Source organism: Pleurodeles waltl, chromosome 9 (genome assembly GCF_031143425.1).
Source record: "Pleurodeles waltl isolate 20211129_DDA chromosome 9, aPleWal1.hap1.20221129, whole genome shotgun sequence".
NCBI classification, from domain to species: domain Eukaryota; kingdom Metazoa; phylum Chordata; class Amphibia; order Caudata; family Salamandridae; genus Pleurodeles; species Pleurodeles waltl.
This window is the reverse complement of record NC_090448.1, coordinates 561,666,919-561,686,580: the sequence shown is the minus strand read 5'-3', so window position 1 is coordinate 561,686,580 and position 19,662 is coordinate 561,666,919. Positions and strand designations below refer to the sequence as shown.

At 42.3% G+C, this 19,662-nt stretch overlaps 1 protein-coding gene across 3 annotated transcripts in view; it reads right to left on the bottom strand.

Annotated features, from left to right (window-relative positions):
- Positions 1-214: 214 nt before the first annotated feature.
- B9D2 (B9 domain containing 2) overlaps positions 215-19,662 on the bottom strand; it is a 93,392-nt gene continuing 73,944 nt past the window's right edge. For all 3 annotated transcript variants that reach the window (XM_069207524.1, XM_069207525.1, XM_069207526.1), the window contains exon 4: positions 215-1,803. In XM_069207524.1, the coding sequence (XP_069063625.1) occupies positions 1,490-1,803 (314 nt within the window). In that variant the 3' untranslated portion in view covers positions 215-1,489. The remainder of the gene's footprint in view (positions 1,804-19,662) is intronic.

Genomic DNA, 19,662 nt, shown 5'->3' with positions numbered 1-19,662 from the left:
CCATTAGTAGCAGAGTACTGAAAAAGTTGAGAACGTGAAACAGCCAGGACATAAGAGTAAGACGATTTTTCTACACTGAATGCTGTAATCCCAAAAGCATGAACGTCGAGGACCTATTTTCAAATTCTTTTTGCAAGATCTGAATTTTGCACTTATCACCCACCAGCCCCCAAAATCAGATGGAGTAAACTATCCTTGATCTCATGTGTATTCCATTAGTTTTTTTTTTTTAAATCTATCAGTTTGCAAATCATTTCACTTTTTTGAGTATGGGTTTCAGTAAATGAGTAGGAAGTTGCTATACAGCATGGGCGTCCGTGGGGAGTGGTGGGGGGAATGGCCCAACCCCTGGATTTAGGTACAGTGTGGTTGCAGGATCACAGTGCAGCATAACAGTACGGTCGCAGTACTGTTACGCTGCCTGCACTAATACGCCTGTGGCCCCCATTAAAATTATGCCTCCCCCTGAAAAAGTTCTGTGGATGCCCATGCTAAACAGTAGGCACAGTTACTTTTTGAACTGCTTTTAGAACTGCAATCAAGTAGTTAATCATGTGCTACCAATCTAAAGTTTTATTATGCCAACGTAGTGGTTGAAAAATTGGAGAAAGGAGGGTGGTGACCATGACATCTATGCAACAGCTTACTTAGTTTTCTTTGCAGATGGGTGTGTCAAACACCTATGCACTTCTCTGCTAATTAAACAAAAAGACTTGGTTTTTATAGATTTCTATATGAAGCAAGGTTGTGAAAGTACACGCACACACTTTAATCAACTCACTATGTAAATAGCTTGAAAAAATTAAGTTCTGAGCTCCTCAATGACTTCGGCTGACGGTCAGACAAATTCCCACTCACATATAGTAATATTTGTACAGGGGGAATTAACCAAAAACGGGACAAGCAGAACTTTTCAATAATCTTCTTTAAAGGCAACCTAGGGACCTGGGAGAGAGAAGACCAAATTAGGCTGTTACTCTTAAAAAAAGCAGAGCTAAGAAAGAGGCTTAACTATAGCAGAAATCTATGAGCAGCCTATAGCGCAAGGCTGAATTATGGGAAAAAAAGACCACTGTAGAGCATTCAGTCATACAGGTTGGCGTGCCGACAGATTTACAAGACCAACTTTCTGTATCAAGGGAGGCTATCAATGTTAGATGCTTGACTTGTGAATGAGCACACTAGAGGTAATTTAGTTGTGGTGTCCCCCCTCCTCCTTCCGGTTAGACAGATGCCTCTTAAAGTTCACAAACATGATGTACCCCCTTTTTGAGCCAGTTGTGTAATGATAAAAACTATGCGGAAGTAGCTGATATCAGAGACCAAAAACATATAAAAAAAAAAACTGCAGAAGCTGCGCTGACTCATATGCCCACTGCATGTGCTCCTGCATGAGAGGAAGTTTGTGTTTGAGAATTTGTTGGCATTTTGATAAGGGCCAAATTGGCATATCACTAATCCTGCACAGGACGAGGATGATATCTTGTCTTTAGCATTCTACACCATACCGATCAAAATTGCGCAGAATGACGCCTAGCTGGAGGTGCACCTTGCCCATAGCAATGGTTTGCAGCCGGAAACGGTCAGCCCCACTGTAGATCAGGTCACTTGTTTTGAGTTGTGGTCCACCTCCCACAAAGAGCTGCGAGATCTGTTCCTGCCAGGAGCCCAGCGGACGCCACGTCACACACTCCAAGTCATGGCAACCGGGGCTGGAGGGCACATGGCAGAAGCCATAGCCATACAGTTCATTTCTGCCGAACGAATCCTGGTGCCATACTTGCAGATGGAGTTTTGGCCACCCTGTAAGATAAAAAATAAAATAAAGAACTCTTTTTAAATGAGAACATATTCTGGAATGCAAACAACTACTGAGAGTTATATTCCTTAACAAATACCAGGATTTGGAGCACTCCCACCGACTGGCCATCCTTTTATGCAGATGATGTGCTTCTCTAAAACTCTATCTTCTCTAAAACTAAATTTCCCGATGGCCTTAAAACAGGGCATAAATCGAGGGTGCACACGGGTAGATGGCGTCTATCAACTATTTTCACAGGGTACATGCCGTTTACCCTACCATGAAACTGGGCCCCACAGAATTATGATAAACGTGTCCCGGTGTAATTTTCAGATATAGGGACACATTCAGCAGCGCCTGCACGTTGTCTGCTTTCCTTTTATGCAGCAATGTGCAGGCGGGGCACAACTGTGCCCACAACAAAGACCTAAGATAAGGAGTCATCAGGGTCTCCTGTTATTAGAGTATCCGGACTGGGAGGTATCAGGAGCCTCATACCGAAATTCAAATACAATGGAGGGGAAAGAAAGGCTCACAGCTTATCACTTCACAGGTACTTAATAGAAGCTTGTTATTGACTTTCTTCGTTTCCTATACATAAGCCATATGCATGCACTGTAAGAAAGCCCTATCTGTTGGTCTGTCTCAGAATGCACCCAAATAACAATTAAATTACCACCATTTGGTTTTATTTGTTTCAAAGCACTGGGTGTCAGACAGCTTTACATCACATATACACATTATACATTGACAGTAAATCATATACAGGTGTAAACCAATGTACAGGACGTGTTACATAAGACAGTGAGGCTTACAAGGTTTAGGAGCCACATGCCCTTCATAGCTCACTATGCTTATAAAATGGATTGCAATTTATGAACTGTAAATAACAAAAAGGATCTCTGTGTCAAATGCAGTAATCTACTTACCTAACTACATAAAATAAAACCGGTCATCTGTACGTTACATTATGTGCTTTTCAGAAGACACACTAACCCTCTATGCTACTTCGAGTCAAAACTGGGACTAGACAAAACACAGATCTTTCGAGCAAATATGTGAACATCAAGAGTTATCTTACCATTATTATTCACTAATAATTAATTGGCACACTAAGATCTTTGCAGCAGGTACCTTAACCCTATAAGATATTTTAAATTACAGACTTAGCAACCAATTAAGCAGAACAGATTTACTGCCACATCTCTCCTTGTTGCCAATTTCTATGTTGCAGGGTTTTAAAAAAAATAAATGTATAAGTAGAAGCCCAGATTTTGAGTCTGGGTTGAGTCACCTTTCTGGCACTGCCCCACGTAAAATCTAATTTGTTAAATATTGTAATGTGCTCAAATGTACTCATGATAGACCTGCTAAACATACGTGTGAAGTCTTAAGATCTGGTGTCACTTCTTGTGATGTCACTTCCTGTTAGGTCATGGGTTGTGATGACACTTCCTGTGATCTCATGTGCCATGATGTTATTTGCATACTGCCTAACTTGGTTATTCCCACACTTCTTTTTTTTAGGACTTGTGCCCTGGCCTTAAATGTTGACTAAAAGGTGCAGGTTGGTGGTGAGATATGGAAATTACATATTTAGTCAGATGAACCAGAAGTTGAATGCATTGATGACATACACCGTCAGTTTCAAGAGCGATCATCATAACTTTCAAACATTTGGGTATTGACATCAATAAGATCAAAATCGCTTAAGACTGTGTAGACAATTATCAACAATGTCCACCAGTTTCAAAAAAAGATCAAGCAATGGATATAACTTCCAGTGTCTCAGGCACACAGGAGGGCATTTATTAAAATGCTTACAATAACTACATACTTTTGAATACTGTTGTACAAGTTTTCTCTTTATACTGTCATCAAGTGGCTTTAGTCAAAAGACTATGGCTCTGCCCAAGTTTGTCCATGTACACCTGTATCAATAATAAAACACATCACCTCATCCAGGCCTAAAAACGTTTTGCTGTGACGACAAATTACAGCATATTATGCATTAGCTGTACACAGGTGACCCTAACTTTCATATTTGTATGAAGGAATGTCAGCAAACACAAGTTGAAACGAGCTCTATATGAGTTGTATATGAGCTATCTGGAATGATATGCTTAAAATGCTGACTATGCATCACTAATAACGCCCATATAGAGCTATCTTCCAGTCTATTCTTAATCAATTGGACATAAATAAAGAAAGCCCTAGGGGACTTATTAATAAAATCGAGATGTTTAATTATAGGTGAGATGAAAAGAAGGGGAGCATTTTACGAAGGCTGATGAAAAACTTTGCTCGGTCCCTGCTTTTAAGCTCATTGCTTGGCTTTCCTGTTTCCAGATGTTTTCAAAAGAGTAGACTCTGTGATCATCAGAGATTTTCTTTTTGGTGCTGCATACAAAATAGATGGTGTTTTTCCAGTACTTATAGGAACATTTTATTTTATTTCCTTCGATTATTTTGGTGTGGGCAATTTTTGTTTTGACTTCATTCCTTCCTTCCCTCTTCATTTGTATTGTTAATATTCCTGACTTCTTTTTGTATCCTACCTCCCTTCTTTGTACCCTTACTTGAATGTGTTCCTTCAAATGGACGGCGACGTGCTAGCATACCATGAAAATGTGACTGTACTAGATAAAAGGTTAATAGTGGGCATCCAGCATACCTACTTCTGCTCTGTTCTTTATGTCAGATGAAAGAAGATCTTCTGAATGGGGCATGTGGTATATAGTGAACAATGTTGTTCGGTGCTCTGTTATTCCATGTGTGAGAAATGCCCCCTCCTATGTAGTCACCATTATGTTTTTGCTAACTTTTTTGCTGGATTTCAGAGTTTTCACATTTTGGCTCTGCTGTTCAGTGCCCAGTGTATGTGCTCTGACCCCCAAAACATGTAGAAATTGGCTAATCCATAATTTGCATATTTAACTCTCCTAAAAGCCCACAACATACTGTGTAGAAACTGAACCCAAGGCATAACAAGTGAAAGTGAAGTAACTTGTGGACTGCAACACTTATTGTGCCATTCGTTAGTGTGACAAGGAAAACAAGGCGTTGGGCCTAATATTGTGGTCTTACTGCTGCTGTTTAAGCCTGCAGTGTAACCTATTAAAATAACTCTATTTGACAGATAAAAGCCTCCCTTTTAAATATTAGAAGTCACATCTATCAAGGATCTGGAACTCACAGGGTAGGGTTCAAGGTAAAAAAGGGGGCATGTAGAAAAGAATGTTAACATGTTCCTACAGTGCCAAGGCCCAAAAAGCTACATTCACTGTAGAAATCCAGAGTGCACATTGAAATACTAATGCTGCTCACTTGGAAATGGGGCCAGCTACAAAAGTAATAAAACCGCCATTTATAATAGTTATTAAAAATTCAGTTTACTAGTGAAGTAAATATTAATGATAAGTAATGTTCTGAAACCTACATTTTACCTGCCTGTGCTTTCAGGCGTTTAATTTGTATTAGCTCTCCAGCTACACCGATCCAGTGCTCAGCCTTGAATGGTGTGTGAAATTCATCCCTTGAGCACACAATACGCTGCCCTGATGGGCAGGGATGACTCCACTGAGCACAACAGAATATGCAAGATGGGGACTGTGGCCTTCCTGTTGACACTCCATTGTCAAATCCTGCATGACAGGTCTGTATGAAGAGCATGCAAAAGTTTTGCGCCCTTCAAAGGGAGCAAACAGCATGTTCAAACAGTTCTTCTGTATTGCGTGTCTGGTTGCTGAAGGACTGTCTGCTTTTGTCCTACAAGACTTATGACTCTGGTTTTGTTGTGGGTACAGGGCCTGGTTTAAACTGGAATTTTAGAGCTAGATGTGAAAGGACATTAGGGTTACCAACCTATGCACCTCCACCATCCTGAAAATGCCATGAGACATGACATTTTGGCCCAGTTTGCTGTAAAGCAAACAGAAACTACTGCAAAAATAACCAGGTTAGTGTCTGGGAACATTTACTTAATTGGCCAGAGAGAAACTTGGCATGTCTTAAAGTAACCCTTCCCCACAAAACAGTGAACTGTAGAAGGCTGGACCCACATCTATACGTCTTCAGAACACTGCTGGACTAGCCAAGTGCAGCAGGATCAATCTGCCAGGTGTCCTTTTGCATTTGTGACCTGTGAGAAGGGCCTGAAGAGGTTGAATCCCTTCAATTTCAAATTCAAGGACAGAAACATCTTCAAGGCTGATTACCCTGAGTAGCTCCAGGAACATAAAGATAAGAAGGGCATTAATGTGGAGAATTCCAGCGGGCCAGTGGCAACTGGACCTGGACTGTACTTTGCAGTTGCCCTCTGCGCAACACCATGAGAGTCTCCAAGTGCTTCCCCTGTGATCCTGGGGGTCTTAGAGGTGTACTCCTGTGGTGGTTGTTTGGGCACCAAAAGAAGTATGGGAACTTTTTCAAAGCTTTTTCCAGGGTTTAAAGGAAATCAACCCCAAAAAGCAGCCCACTGCGAGTTCAAATCAATTGTGTCAAATTAAATGTTTGGTTTCACCTGCAATGGGAATAGTTTTTACCCCTCACAAAAAAAACAATTGTCCTTTTCAGACTGGGACTTAGAACGTTTTACAATCTTCACTACTTCCAGGCCCTTGTAGGGCCAATCTACATTGGTGTATCCGTACTGCGCTCCATATTGGTCAGCCTCAAAGTTTGCCAAGGTTCCACTCTACAGTGACCAATGACTACCACTGGAGCTTTGTACTTTTTGGCCCCATTTTCTCTTAAATCACCAAATATTCATATCTCTGATTCCCCTTACTGGATTTTAGCATTTCTCTAGTTTTGTAACTTGGCATGGATATTCATTGTGTTGTGTTTTTGACTAACTGTTTTGGTACTTCTAAAACATAAAACATTTTCCTTAACTTAAGCCTGTCTGCTTGGTGCCATAGCTACCAGGAGCTGCACTCTAGTTTAAATTACTGAGACATTTGACTAGACCTAACAAGTGTGAGTCATTAACATCCACAATACCGGATAATTCACTTTCTCACTGCAAGCCAGTATCACACTGCTCTGTTCTATGACTTCCAATACAAAGAAAGTCGTGCATTAATAAATGTATTATTACCGTCTGATCTGGGTCTATTCCTGCTCATCCTGGTGGCACGGGATAAGCCTGCTAAGCAACTAATATGAAGTTTGTTTACATTGTTGGATATTTGAAGCCACCACATCTTAGCATTGTTTTTTGCCAGTCATGTGGATCTTTGTTTATCTAGAAGGAGTTTGGGACTATGTTCCTGCCGAGCATCTGTGAGAACTGCACAAAGGACTTTAACTTTTGTGATGTGTGTCACATCCACTGTTCAAGAGCATTTTTCATGTTACGAAAGAACAGGCACAGCTGAATAGATTTCCATCAAGTGCAGTCACATGGTTTTGTCCAAGTGATGTTGCTTAGTATCAAGACTGCAAAAGGAGTGTTGGGTGCAATGTTTTATATGGCACCACGGATTCTGTAGGCATCCAGGTGTACAGTGATCTTTGTTGTCACAATTCTGATACCAGAGCTTTTACAAAGCAAAATTCCTTAACACGCTCAGTGAAGGAAGATTAAATAATGGAGATGTTTCTTCTACTGGACTGAGGCACTCCTTTGAGTTCAGCTGCAACCATGATAGCCATGAATGCAGCAACATGCAGTGAACAGTGAGCAGAAGCCACATGTAGCCAGACTCCCAAAATAGAAGGGACATATGTCCAGTGATCTGGGTCACCTGGGAATATTAAGTGCCATTCCATGGGTAGAGTGGGTCACAGCCTGAACATCTATCACAGAAAAGAGCTTAGTCGTAACACTACACTTTTACTATATGAACCTGCAGGATGCCAAAGCAGTAGAAGTGCACCACCTTGCGCCCCCTGCCTCCAGGGCATGGCTAAGGCTGTGCTGCCTGTTTAGTAGTATGGCATGGAGTTGAGTGGAGTGGACAAAATCTATAGTTCTAAAGTTTTATAAATTCACCACAAATGCTGTTGAAGTTCATTTTAATCCCGAACCCGCTCTACAATCGAGACTGAAATGCACCGGGTTCTCTACTACATTCAGATCTAGAGCCTAAAAAGTCCTCTTTCATTTCCTAAACCAGCAAAAAAAAGACACCAACTTTCACTCAGCAACCATCTTAAATCCGTGTTTATTTTGCTTGCAGTATAGAAAAGACGCATGATCTTTAACTTTCTCTAAAATGACGAGACGCCACACTTTGGAGTGATGAGGTAGACTACGACAATCGCTGAAAACCTCTATATTGGTGTCACAAGGAACAAAATGATGGCTCTCTGCTGATCTGCAAACATTTGCGTGCGATAAATTCAATACTATATAATATGATAATGTTGCTCTTTTAACCTCTCTTTGAAGGTGTACATATAAACATAAATGTGTGCGCACACAGAGCATGAAACCATGAAATAGTAGCACTGTAGGTATCCTCAACTTGGCATTGCTATTCCGAAGGAAATTGAATTTTCGACTTCTACTAACTTTTATGCTGTTTAATGGATCGCGCAGAATTTAAAAGACGCTTTGTGCGGCCGCTGCTTGATTTCAATGCTAGGGCAAGCTGGCTGGAGCCAATACAAGGAAAATGCAATCTGATACAAGAGCAAAGTATAATTTCCTATTGTAGATGTCACAGCCAAAATCTGTAGTCCGAATTCCCCGCAAAAATTTACTTGAAAGGAGGATATGGTCAGGAGTCAAGCATCATTAAAAAGAAGAAAAACAAATCGAAATTTGCAAGTTTTGGTAAGACATGCAGTTGTAACTCGCCCAAAGCACTGCCCATGACTTCATATGAAGATGACAGTAAAAATGCCAGAAAGATATGACATCAGTGTCATAATATGATCAATGATATCAATGCAGTTATCCCTTATCCTATCCCACATACCCTTTTAAGGGCATGGCATGGCTTTCACCAATGCCCAACTATTGGCCATGGGAAGCAGGCTCTGGCCACTAGATCTAGTCTTGCTTGCATTATTCTAGTTGTCCATTCCTAAATTGAAACAGATTAGACATAAGGTTCAAAGGTTATTAAGGAAAATAACTTTGGAGGAGGATACATGCGGCAACAAGAACGTAAATACAAATAGACACAGTCTGTCTTGGGCTCCATAAAGGTGCTGAAATGGACTTGTGGCTATAATAATCCCTTCAAGAGGGGTCTTAAGTCTGAAATGGGGTTGGAAGACAAGACCATTCCCACACACATACACAGACAAACTACCAAGTTCCCCTCTCTTCCTGCTATCCGATTAAAAACGAATAGTAAAAATGTACAAATCTAGAATGATCCTCTAATAACAAGCAGCACTGAGAACGATGAATCTATGCTACTTTCGCCATTGTATTTATACATACCTTGAGTAAGGGGAAACCTGTTCCCTGTTGCATTACTCATGCTACTTTAACATTACAATAGCACAGGTCAATATCCTTAACTGGAAACCAGACCAAAAAGAAGTTAGTACTGTTAGACTGTATTAAGCTCGATTTCTTTGTGTCTGTATCTATAATTATGGTAAGCTAAACACATGCTTTCAATAGTGCTACTTCTGAAGTTTTCCCTCAACCAAGAATTGTGTTCCCAATCTCGTCCTGTATCATATGTATATGTCTATCTGTATCCATCTATCTGCATATCATTACTCTGTGTCAAATGTATATATAAGATTTGTTTTTCCAAAGTTTGTCCTGTATCACCGGTATATGTTTATTGGTATACCAGTATTCTGTGTCAAATTTGTATATACTATGACTACTAAACATCAAGGGACTGTTCAGGGAACCAGAAGGACATTATTGACATATTCTGGAGACAATATGTCACACGCACAAAAAGTCAAGATGTTCATACAACTGTTCACCATGTATTTTTATTCCCTACATATACGTTGTAGCACGACACCGCTCCTCATGTTCCTGAACACGTTGTGTGCAACGCATACTCTCAAAATATTCCCCCAAAATATATACAAAGAAAGGCTATCATGACAACAGATGTGACTCCACAAACTAATTTAGGGGGGGGGGGGGGGGAGATTAAGTTGTTTTATCACAATGGTGGTTGTGAAGGTTAAATGTTCAATGAATATATTTTTTATTTAACAGGATAAAAAAAACTAAAAGATAAAAACTTTAAAAAAACAAAAGCTGAAATAAGCTATGTTTACCCACTGAAACTAGATTCATAATCCATCCACAATCAAACACATAAAATAAGCATGATTTGGTGTAGACTGCAGTGGTAAAAATAACGATAAGTGGTTTATTTAGGTAGTTCGTATGTATCAACTACAATGTCACAAACACTGAAAACTTTATTCGGTATGAAAAAATTCATCCATTACAACAAATAATCACCAATACATTATTAATATACCAATAAAAACCATATATAATTAAAAATACCCATCATAAATACAAACGTATACATATATATAAAAGAGAAAAAGAAGAGAAAAAAAGAAATAAAAACCTCATTCATAAAAACAATTAAATAGGAAAAATCATTCTAAAAATTCTACATTTTTGCGCCAAGTAGTAGCTCCCTTCAGGAAAGATCCCAGGCCCTTCCATACCAATGCATCTGAGGCCATTTGCAACCAAATAAAAGCAGGACGATATTGCACAAAACCCTTGGACCTTAAAAGCGGCAATAAAAATCGAGTTCTAAATGGTGCATAAAAGACACAGAACAATGTAAAATGGATCAAGGTCTGATGGGACACCCCATCACAGGGGCAGGGTCGAATACATTTTTCCCGATACTGACCTAAAGGGAAGCACAAATTGCTTCTAATGATCCCCAAGCGAAATCGAGTTAGGAGAGTCCTTTCCCTCACATCCTTAATTTCTAAGAGATAACGCTCAGGACCCAAACACATCTTTAACATAATAAAATCCCTGATTGATTTTTTCCCTAGAACCTCCCCCTCCCTCTTGGTCTCCTGGATTCTCAGAAAATTTTCCGGAACCCATTTCTTATCGAGGCTAGTCAGGTCCTCGGGGCAGTCGAACAATTCAGGCCGCCCCAAGTCCTGTGCCATCTTCCTTATGTGCGACAGCCAGGGAATATGCTTTGCATTATCGCAAGCCAGACACAGTCCCTTAGGATATCCCTATTGAGAGTGGCATGTTCATTTCTCCAAACTGAGATCCATAACAGAAGGGGAGCCAATAGAATGATGTCCTGTATATACTCAAGCTCAAGTTCCAGGTGAAGGCAAAAACCAGGGATATTTTGTCCGACTCCCAGAAGCCTTCTGCAAAAACGGTTTTCTTCCACCATAAGGGCTCGGGTATCCCTAAACCCCCAGAGTGCCGAACCATACAGAAGGACAGGTAGGCATTTCCGCCTATAAATTTCAAGCAGGGGTTTAATAGGTTTACTGCCTACCCTAGCCGCAAAGTCAAAGGTTGCACCAACTGTTGCATGAAAAAGCGCAACCCTTCTAGAAATACAGGGTTTCCAAGATCCTTTCTCATCAAAAATGACCCCTAAGTATGGGAACTCATGGACTCTGCTGATAACTTGATCCTCCACCCTTAACTCCCCCGCCCTGCTCATGGGTTTTCCGCAAACCATAAAATGTGATTTCTTGAAGTTGACCTCTAAACCCAAAGCTGTCATAAAGATAACATAGGCTCTAACTATTTCTCTGAGACCATTCATCGTACGGGCCATGAGAACCGCGTCATCCGCATACGTCAGCACAGGGAGATCAATACCCTTCACCTTCAGGACATCCCTACAACGTTCCATCAGAAAATCAGACAGTCCATTTGTGTATAGAAGGAACAAGGTAGGGGCCAAGACACACCCCTGGCGCACACCTCTTGAAAGCTTAAAAGCTTCCGAACATTCCCCGTTTGGGCCCACCCTCACATTTGCAACTGTCCCAGAATGGAGATATCGGAGAAGCTCTACAATATTAGGATCCAGCCCTAACTGAATTAGTCTCTTCCATAATAAGGACCGGTTCACTTTATCAAAAGCACAGCTAAGGTCCATAAATGCAAGATAAAGTGTACCTTTCCTGGCCTGCGTGTATTTACCGATCATCATAAGTAAGTTGAGACATTGTTCTTGCGTGCCGAGACCTTCCCTAAAGCCATACTGTTCCAGGCTTAAAATAGCATTTTCCATCATCCAGGCCTCCAGACGCCTTAGGATAATCCGTCCCAGAATTTTCGCAGAGGAATCCAGGAGTGATATAGGGCGATAAGACTTAGGATCATTGCGATCACCCTTTTTTAAACACTGGGACTATACATGCCAGTCTCCAAGAGGCAGGAATACCCACCGTGACTACTGCATTGAGGACATTTAGGAGAATGGGTGCCCATAGTTGAGGGTTAGCTTTATACAGGTCCATGGGGATCGAGTCCAGGCCCGGAGCTTTATTACACACACTACTCTGTATCGCCTCAATAACCTCCTGGAGTGAAAACCTGATTGCTAGGTTAGGAGCCACATCATACACGCTCTCCTGAATATTTCTTAGGGGGGTACCTTCAAAGATTCTACAGAAATGTGTTACCCAGGCCTCCGGGGCGATGTTACAACCAAGGCCCTCAGAAGTTTCTGTTTCAAAGGAACCTCTGTTTACCACCTTACAGAACAGGCCAGGGTCCTTCAGAGCTGTAGCACGCTCTAGCTCTTCCCAAGCTTTATCTTTATATTTTAGCTTACTATCCCTCAGGGCCCTTTTATACCTTGTTCTAGCTTCTTTTACAAGAACCCAATCTCTAGGGTGAATCTTATTGGTCATCTTCAAATTTGCTCTTGCATCATAGCAGGCTTTGTCATACCAGCCACATTTGTGTTTACTCAGGTGGCTGCCTACTGAAAAGAGGCAGTCTCTAACTGCTGCATTTACTACTGTTATTGCATTCATAAATATCGTGGGATTTGGTGCTTCTGTCAGGAGTATTTCCATAAATAGGTGTAAGTTATCCCCCACAACCCTACCTACAACTTTATGGGGGTCTACTTGCTTCCACCCAAGCCGCCTACCCTGGTCCTTTGTCACCACTGTTACAGGCCTGCCTCGTCCTAATACGCGTAAGGCCCCAGGGAGTTTAAGGGACAGTATAAGGGGATTATGATCGCTAAAGCACTTGCCTAACACTTTACCCCCAATCACCAAGTCTCTCATAGGAGGAGACACAAAAATATAGTCTATGGTGGATCCAGACCCTCTTCCCACATAGGTTGGAAGTTGGTGAGTGCCTACTGCTTCAATATCATGAAAATTCAAGAGGCCCATCTCCCTGAGTTCTTTTAATAGATCCCTGCCTCTAGAGTCATGCGGACCATGTGCTAAGTAGTCCTCGCAGTCACGAATGAAAGGATTCACCACAGTGCTGGACCTGCCCAACTTGGCATTAAAATCCCCAGAGATGATGGCACAGAATTCCAATCCCACCTTCTCCATTCTATATTTCATAATCTTGAGAACGGCGAACAGGGCCCCAATTTGGCACCCCACATCCCACACAGCATTATAAAAGTTAACCAATAGTATATTAAAATGATTGGAGAAGAGTACCCATACCAGCAATATACCTTGATGGTTGCAGTTAATTTGAAAAGCACCCACTATCTTAGAAAGGCGAATTAAAGTAACCAGGCCACCTTTCGAGCGACCACAAGATGACTGCACAGCTGGAATTGCATATCTGTCATACCCATCCCACACAGACAGCCCCTCCGACCAAGTTTCCAGAAGCATGATAACATCATAGTTAGCCACACAGCCAACCCATGCTTGATCAGATAACTTAGCATCATAACCCTCAATGTTCCATGAGATAAAATTACACTGTGGGGGCACCTCTTCTTGTATAGCCAGCGCCTTGGCGCATTGTCAGTCCACCCCTTCCAAGGATAGGTTACTGTTGGTTCTTCTGCTATTTACCTGCAGGCTGATCTGACCCAGGGGGAGATTCCTACCCGAGCCAAGAGACACCCCAGTACTCAATCGCATGTAATCATAAAAATAGCCCAAAGGAACCATACTCATAGAACCTACACCAGGGACAGGAGAACGATGGCTAGAAAGAAGCCTTTTAGTCAATGCGGGATATCTGACATTTATAATAATACAGTTGTCCTTCCCCACCTTATTTTTAGGACCGACCCAACCAATTCTTCTGGCAAACAAGATATCCTTGAAGTCCTTACATGAAAAATCACAGTTGTTGCTCAGCCAATGGCCAACCTTATTTATGAGTTGGTTTGTAGACTCAGTTACCCCAGGAACAAGAGCAGGCACATTCATCAGCACTACCACATAGGGGGCACACGCAGGGGGGAGATCTAAACAGGCCAGGGAGGGCCTGGCCGTTGGCGGATTCAAATTATCATTTCCAGGCGGCAGTTGGCCGCCCCCACCAGCTGCCACAGAATCCGTGTCAGGCTGCCTACTGCAGCTAAACATATTGACTGTCCTCTCTGTCCTCAATGAAGAGGTTGGTGCGGTCGGAGCAGATTTAACACAGACACCCTGACCCCCAGGGTTTACAGGATTCGCCAGTAGGTAAGATGAATTTCCCATGGGCCCCAAGGGTCCTGCGGCTACCTCTGGAAGGGACAACTCCTCACTGGCACAGGAATGCCTAGTCGAAGCCACACAACTACCTACACCATGCCTGCCTTGACTTCCTTGCGCACAAATCAGGGATACTGTTTTTTCTATGGCAGATAGTTTCGCCACCACGGGAGACAAAATCTCCTGAATAATCTCCCGAAATTTAGTCAGTATATTAGTTGTATCGTACCCCAAGTGCTGACAAGGTGCAAGGTTACTGCTCGCATCCTTAGGGAGCTCCAGGAGAGATGTTTTCGCCTTTGGTATCAGTTTTTTTAAGGCTTTTTTTTTCCTCGGGGGAGGGCTACATTTATCCACGGGACAGGCCGGGGGAGAAGATAGTAGAAGTCTTTTGCTTCTTCTAGAGGGGCGTGCCCCCCAGAATCCTCTATTGACTCTGTTGGCTCAGCCTGGACAGCCTCAACGTCAGCCATACCAGCGCCTTGCCCCCCCCCAGATAATCCACCTCCACATCTGCGGCCTCACGAGGACCATTATCTGCTGGGGCCTGGTGCCAATCTTCCAATTCCATGGATAACCGCCTCTCTGCCAAATCAATTTCTTTTGTAACAACCCCAACAGCTCTTGCAAGAAAGGAGTCTAATGTGGTGGTGCCACAGCCTTGTCTGCTGCTGCCTACACCCCCCCAGAGGCCCAGATAGTCCTCCTCTTTTCCTGCCCATTATAACAGTAGTGAGAAGAATGCAGCAGCGTGGCAACAAGCAAGACAACACTAAAGAAGCCCACTAAAAGCAAAAGAAACTCCCAGTTACGCACTGGGAAATTGAATCGATTTAAGCAGTCACTCCTTACTGTAAGCGAAAGAGGGGTGGCCCAGCCCAGCCCAGCCTCTTCCGGGCGCCGCCCGCGCGCGTCCCGCGGGAGCGCCTGGTTCAATTTAAAGGGCTCCTGCCCCCTTCGTTACCGATGACGCTTTCCTCGCGGCCCAAACAGCGTGTCCCGCGGGAGCGCCTGGTTCAAATTAAAGGGCTCCTGCCCCCTTCGTTACCGATGACGCCTTCCTCGCGGCCCAAACAGCGTGTCCCGCGGAAGCGGGAGCGCCTAGTTCAATTTAAAGGGCTCCTGCCCCCTTCGCTACCGATGACGCCTTCCTCGCGGCCCAAACAGCGTGTCCCGCGGAAGCGGGAGCGCCTAGTTCAATTTAAAGGGCTCCTGCCCCCTTCGCTACCGATGACGCCTTCCTCGCGGCCCAAACAGCGTGTCCCGCGGAAGCGGGAGCGCCTGGTTCAATTTAAAGGGCTCCTGCCCCCTTCGTTACCGATGACGCCTTCCTCCCGGCCCAAACAGCGTGTCCACTGTTTTCAAGGTATACACAAACACACTAATACAATATACAGAACACAAAGTTTTAATGATGAACTGAACAGTAACTAAGACTTTAATAACGAAAATAATAAATGCCATCATCTTATGAGGGATATTTCTTGTTCTAAGACCTGCTGTAAAGCTTAACCCATGTACTTACCTCTTCATCTCATCCCTGAATAGAACACAATTCAGTATATTTCTTTCTCTCAAGCCCTAGACTAGAATCGCTTACACTCCTACTGAAGCGGTCAGTCTCTGAAACCTCAAGGGCCACCACACAAGGGAAATTTCAATTATGACTCTAAAATAGGCTCCTGATCAGAAGAAGAAAAATGAAACACATTTTCCCGCTTATCTACAAAGGCCTCCATCCACTCCTTCTCTCCTAACTCGCATAAGGATCTCAAAGGAGCAGGAATTGGCACACCTATTCAAGCTTTTCTGCTCAGTGCAAGGAATTATTCAACTAATCCTATTAGAATGCAAGCTTCTCCTTTGGAGATAGAGATGCACATATGCACTACCCACAAAGTACAGAAGATGCTACTCAAAGTCTCGAAAGTATTTCCACAATACAAAGCGAGATGCAAAGTATGCAAAAAAACTACTGGAGGAGAATTAACTATTTTCTGTCACCTCCAGTTACTGCACCCTTTGCTAACATGGTAATATTTTTGCTCAAAAACTTAGACCAAAGAATGTCAACCCAGTTCACTAGAAGCATGAACCTTGGCGCTTGGCACTTGTGCCCCTTTCTCATATAAAGAAATATAAATGGGTAGCTGTAATGTGGTGTTGTTTTTCACCAGGGGAATCCAAGTGACTGTACTGACAACTGTGTGACTCTAATTATTTTCTCTAATTGTGGTGGAAGGTGCTGTCTCTTCAGTGACTTGCATCTATGTTTTTTAAGTCATCCGGCACCATGCGGTCAGTTACACCTCGCAGACCTTGGATTTACTGCAGCAAAAATAGGGAAAACTCTGTTAGCTCATTGCTGCTGAATTGTTTGACTCTACCCAGGTGTTGCTTGGAGATAGCCGAAAGGATTGCTACAGGCTTGTAGCAGTCTGCGTATTTACTACGGGTGACTTGGCTACATGAGAACTTAGATTAAAAATGCTAAAAATCCGACATAAAAGACTAGGGGGTTATGGGGTGAAGTCAGGGAGGTTTGATTATAGTCACATTTATTTTTCAAAATATCTTTACTTTCTCCCTATTTCATTTTTAGCACACATGCCCCAAGCACTGTCCTGGGCAGGTTTCATTTTGGGAAGATACCAAGCAACAGCCCGTTATCTGAGTTATAGGAACAAGAATGAGCCCCACAGATCAGCTGGTATTTTAAAGATATCCTTGGCAAAAGAATACACCTATTTACATAATTTAAATCTTATAAGTCACATATCAAATTAGGGAAAAAGAACAGACCCTAAAAGAGGTCTGTAGAATATCCCGGATTTTGGTTCCCAAAGAGTGTTCAAAGCTGCAGGACTTAGTAATTAGAAATGAACCAAAGTGAGGTCAAAGGGTCATCTATCTACTCAACAGACGTTACTACACGTTGTTGAAACACAGAGTTAAACGGTCGCTACAAACCAAAATCCAAACTAAAATATCCTGAAAGGCAAAGGGCAAAACCAGATCACCACAAAATGATAAATGTAAATAACAAAAAAGACGTTATCACAAGAACCCTATACATACTTACGTTTATTTGGAAGCTCCCATTACAAATGTAGTAGGACTTCCTGCATGTTCTGATCCAGGGATATTAATTTTTGCCTATTTGAGCATGTTAAAAGTGTGAAGTAGGCAACTATGCATATTTTGAAATTCGATTAGCCGAACAAGTGCCTCTAAAACCCTAATTACCCTTCTAGGCAACCAAAGTCAAGAGGCTAGAACCCTATAAAACTACCTTTGAAAAGGTGACCATCCATTTAGCAAAAAGGGAGTGTTAGAGATGGGGGTCTGACTTCAACCCTGCACTCAACAAATCTATAAGCTACAATTATAGTTTTCATTACCCTATTCTTAGTCTTACACTCACATTTTATGGAATATTACATCCTTACTCCAGTTTTCCCCCATAACACAGTGAAGCATTTAGGATTAAAATGTTCAGCTTCATTTGAAATAAATCATTGAATTTGTATTTAGAAGGGTATGCAATGACAAACTATAGTCTCAAATGTAAGTGTGAACCTGTGTGTAACTCTGGACACATTGCATTGTATAAAATCTTATATGGTCAGCTACTGATAGTCAATTAAACAAAATGAACTGAAAAGTTAACTGTAATTTTGGACTAGCCACTAAAAAAGATCAGATTTGAGCTACTCCTGCATTTATTAGGCTATACAAGCCGTTGTGCAGTTAGAACATGATGGAAACTAGGCAATTAGTTGTGTGGCCATCACAAGTAATGGATCCTCAATTGTCCATACTGGGAACCAAACATTGCTTGTCTATCGCAGAGTAGTGAAGCGGAACAGTCCAAGGCCTACTCAAAAGAGGTGGTGTGGGCTAGTAATCACCAATCACTGGCACACAATAACAACACTCAATAAATAATTATCCAGTCAGTACTTTTTCTTTAGAAAGAGGAGAAGAACATTTATTACACACACACACTACTAAATACTACGCAATAATTTACAAATATATACAGTGGCAGATGAAACATGCCATAGATGACATTGTGTAATCACTAGTGACCCCCTAGAGCAGAGGTCTTCAAACTGGGGGGCGGGCCCCCCTAGGGGGGCTTGAAGTGATCCCAGGGGGGGCCCCAGACTCTGGCCAAAATAAATATTATACAGATAACAGGCCTTTGTTTGAAGCAGAAGCATGTTATTGCAGTTTTAAAAAGGTAACAGTACTTAACTGCAATGTTTAAATAGGTTTAGACATATTTAAACATTGCCATGTTTATAAAATAATTGTGAAAAATTCTGAGGGGGGCCCAATGATTTTTATTTTTCAACTGGGGGGGGCACGGCATTAAAAAGTTTGGAGACCTCTGCCCTAGAGGGATCACCCAAACAGATAAGTGAGTTTAATAATCCTGTTCTGTATTAAATACCTTACTTTTGCATAAGTGATTGTCATTATTGCAATAATGATGAACCGATGAAACAGGTGCAATCATTATGATAACCCAATAAAACATTTATCAGGACACATTCTTGTTTGTGTGTTCTTTATTGCATTCGACATCAGACTGCAATTGTAAAACCAGCCCTTAGAGGTCATCACATTGAAAAAGCACTGCATTGCAACCATATAGTCAGCCCGAAAGATTGTAACATCATGAACATTACATTGGTGCATTCTTAGGCTTTGGAGGCCTCTCTGAATATTACCATACACAGGGCCCCTAGAGGGCGTAACACTCTGGGCTGAAGATCAAAAGCTTCAGCCATTGGAGTGCTTGAAAATGTATCAGAAATCCAGGTGACATTTCTTTTCCACGCACTCCGAGAATGGAAAGGTCGAAGGTTGCAATGTATTGGGCACCATTCGGACGATTTGGACGATCCTGGGCTTGTTTTACTCCTGGTGGCGAGCTCTATCCACCAGGAGCAGTTGCAGCAACCCTTCTCACCACTCAAGAGGGACAGTCCTCAAAATGCTCATTTTCCTGATCCCCTGCACCAACTGTTTTCTTGATCTTGGCTACTGGGTGTCGAAACTTCCAGTATTTTCACCTACTGGTCCTCAGGAAGAGTTAGAGGGCAAGCCTCACTAGCCCTTGGGGTCAACTGGGCAGAGTCCTTGGTCCTTAGTGAGGGTGGGGGAGGTGGGGCCAGAAGGTTCCTCATTCCAGTTCCCCATGGTAGCCTCAGGATCCAGCAGCGAAGTGTGTAGAAATTCACAGGCAAGAGAGT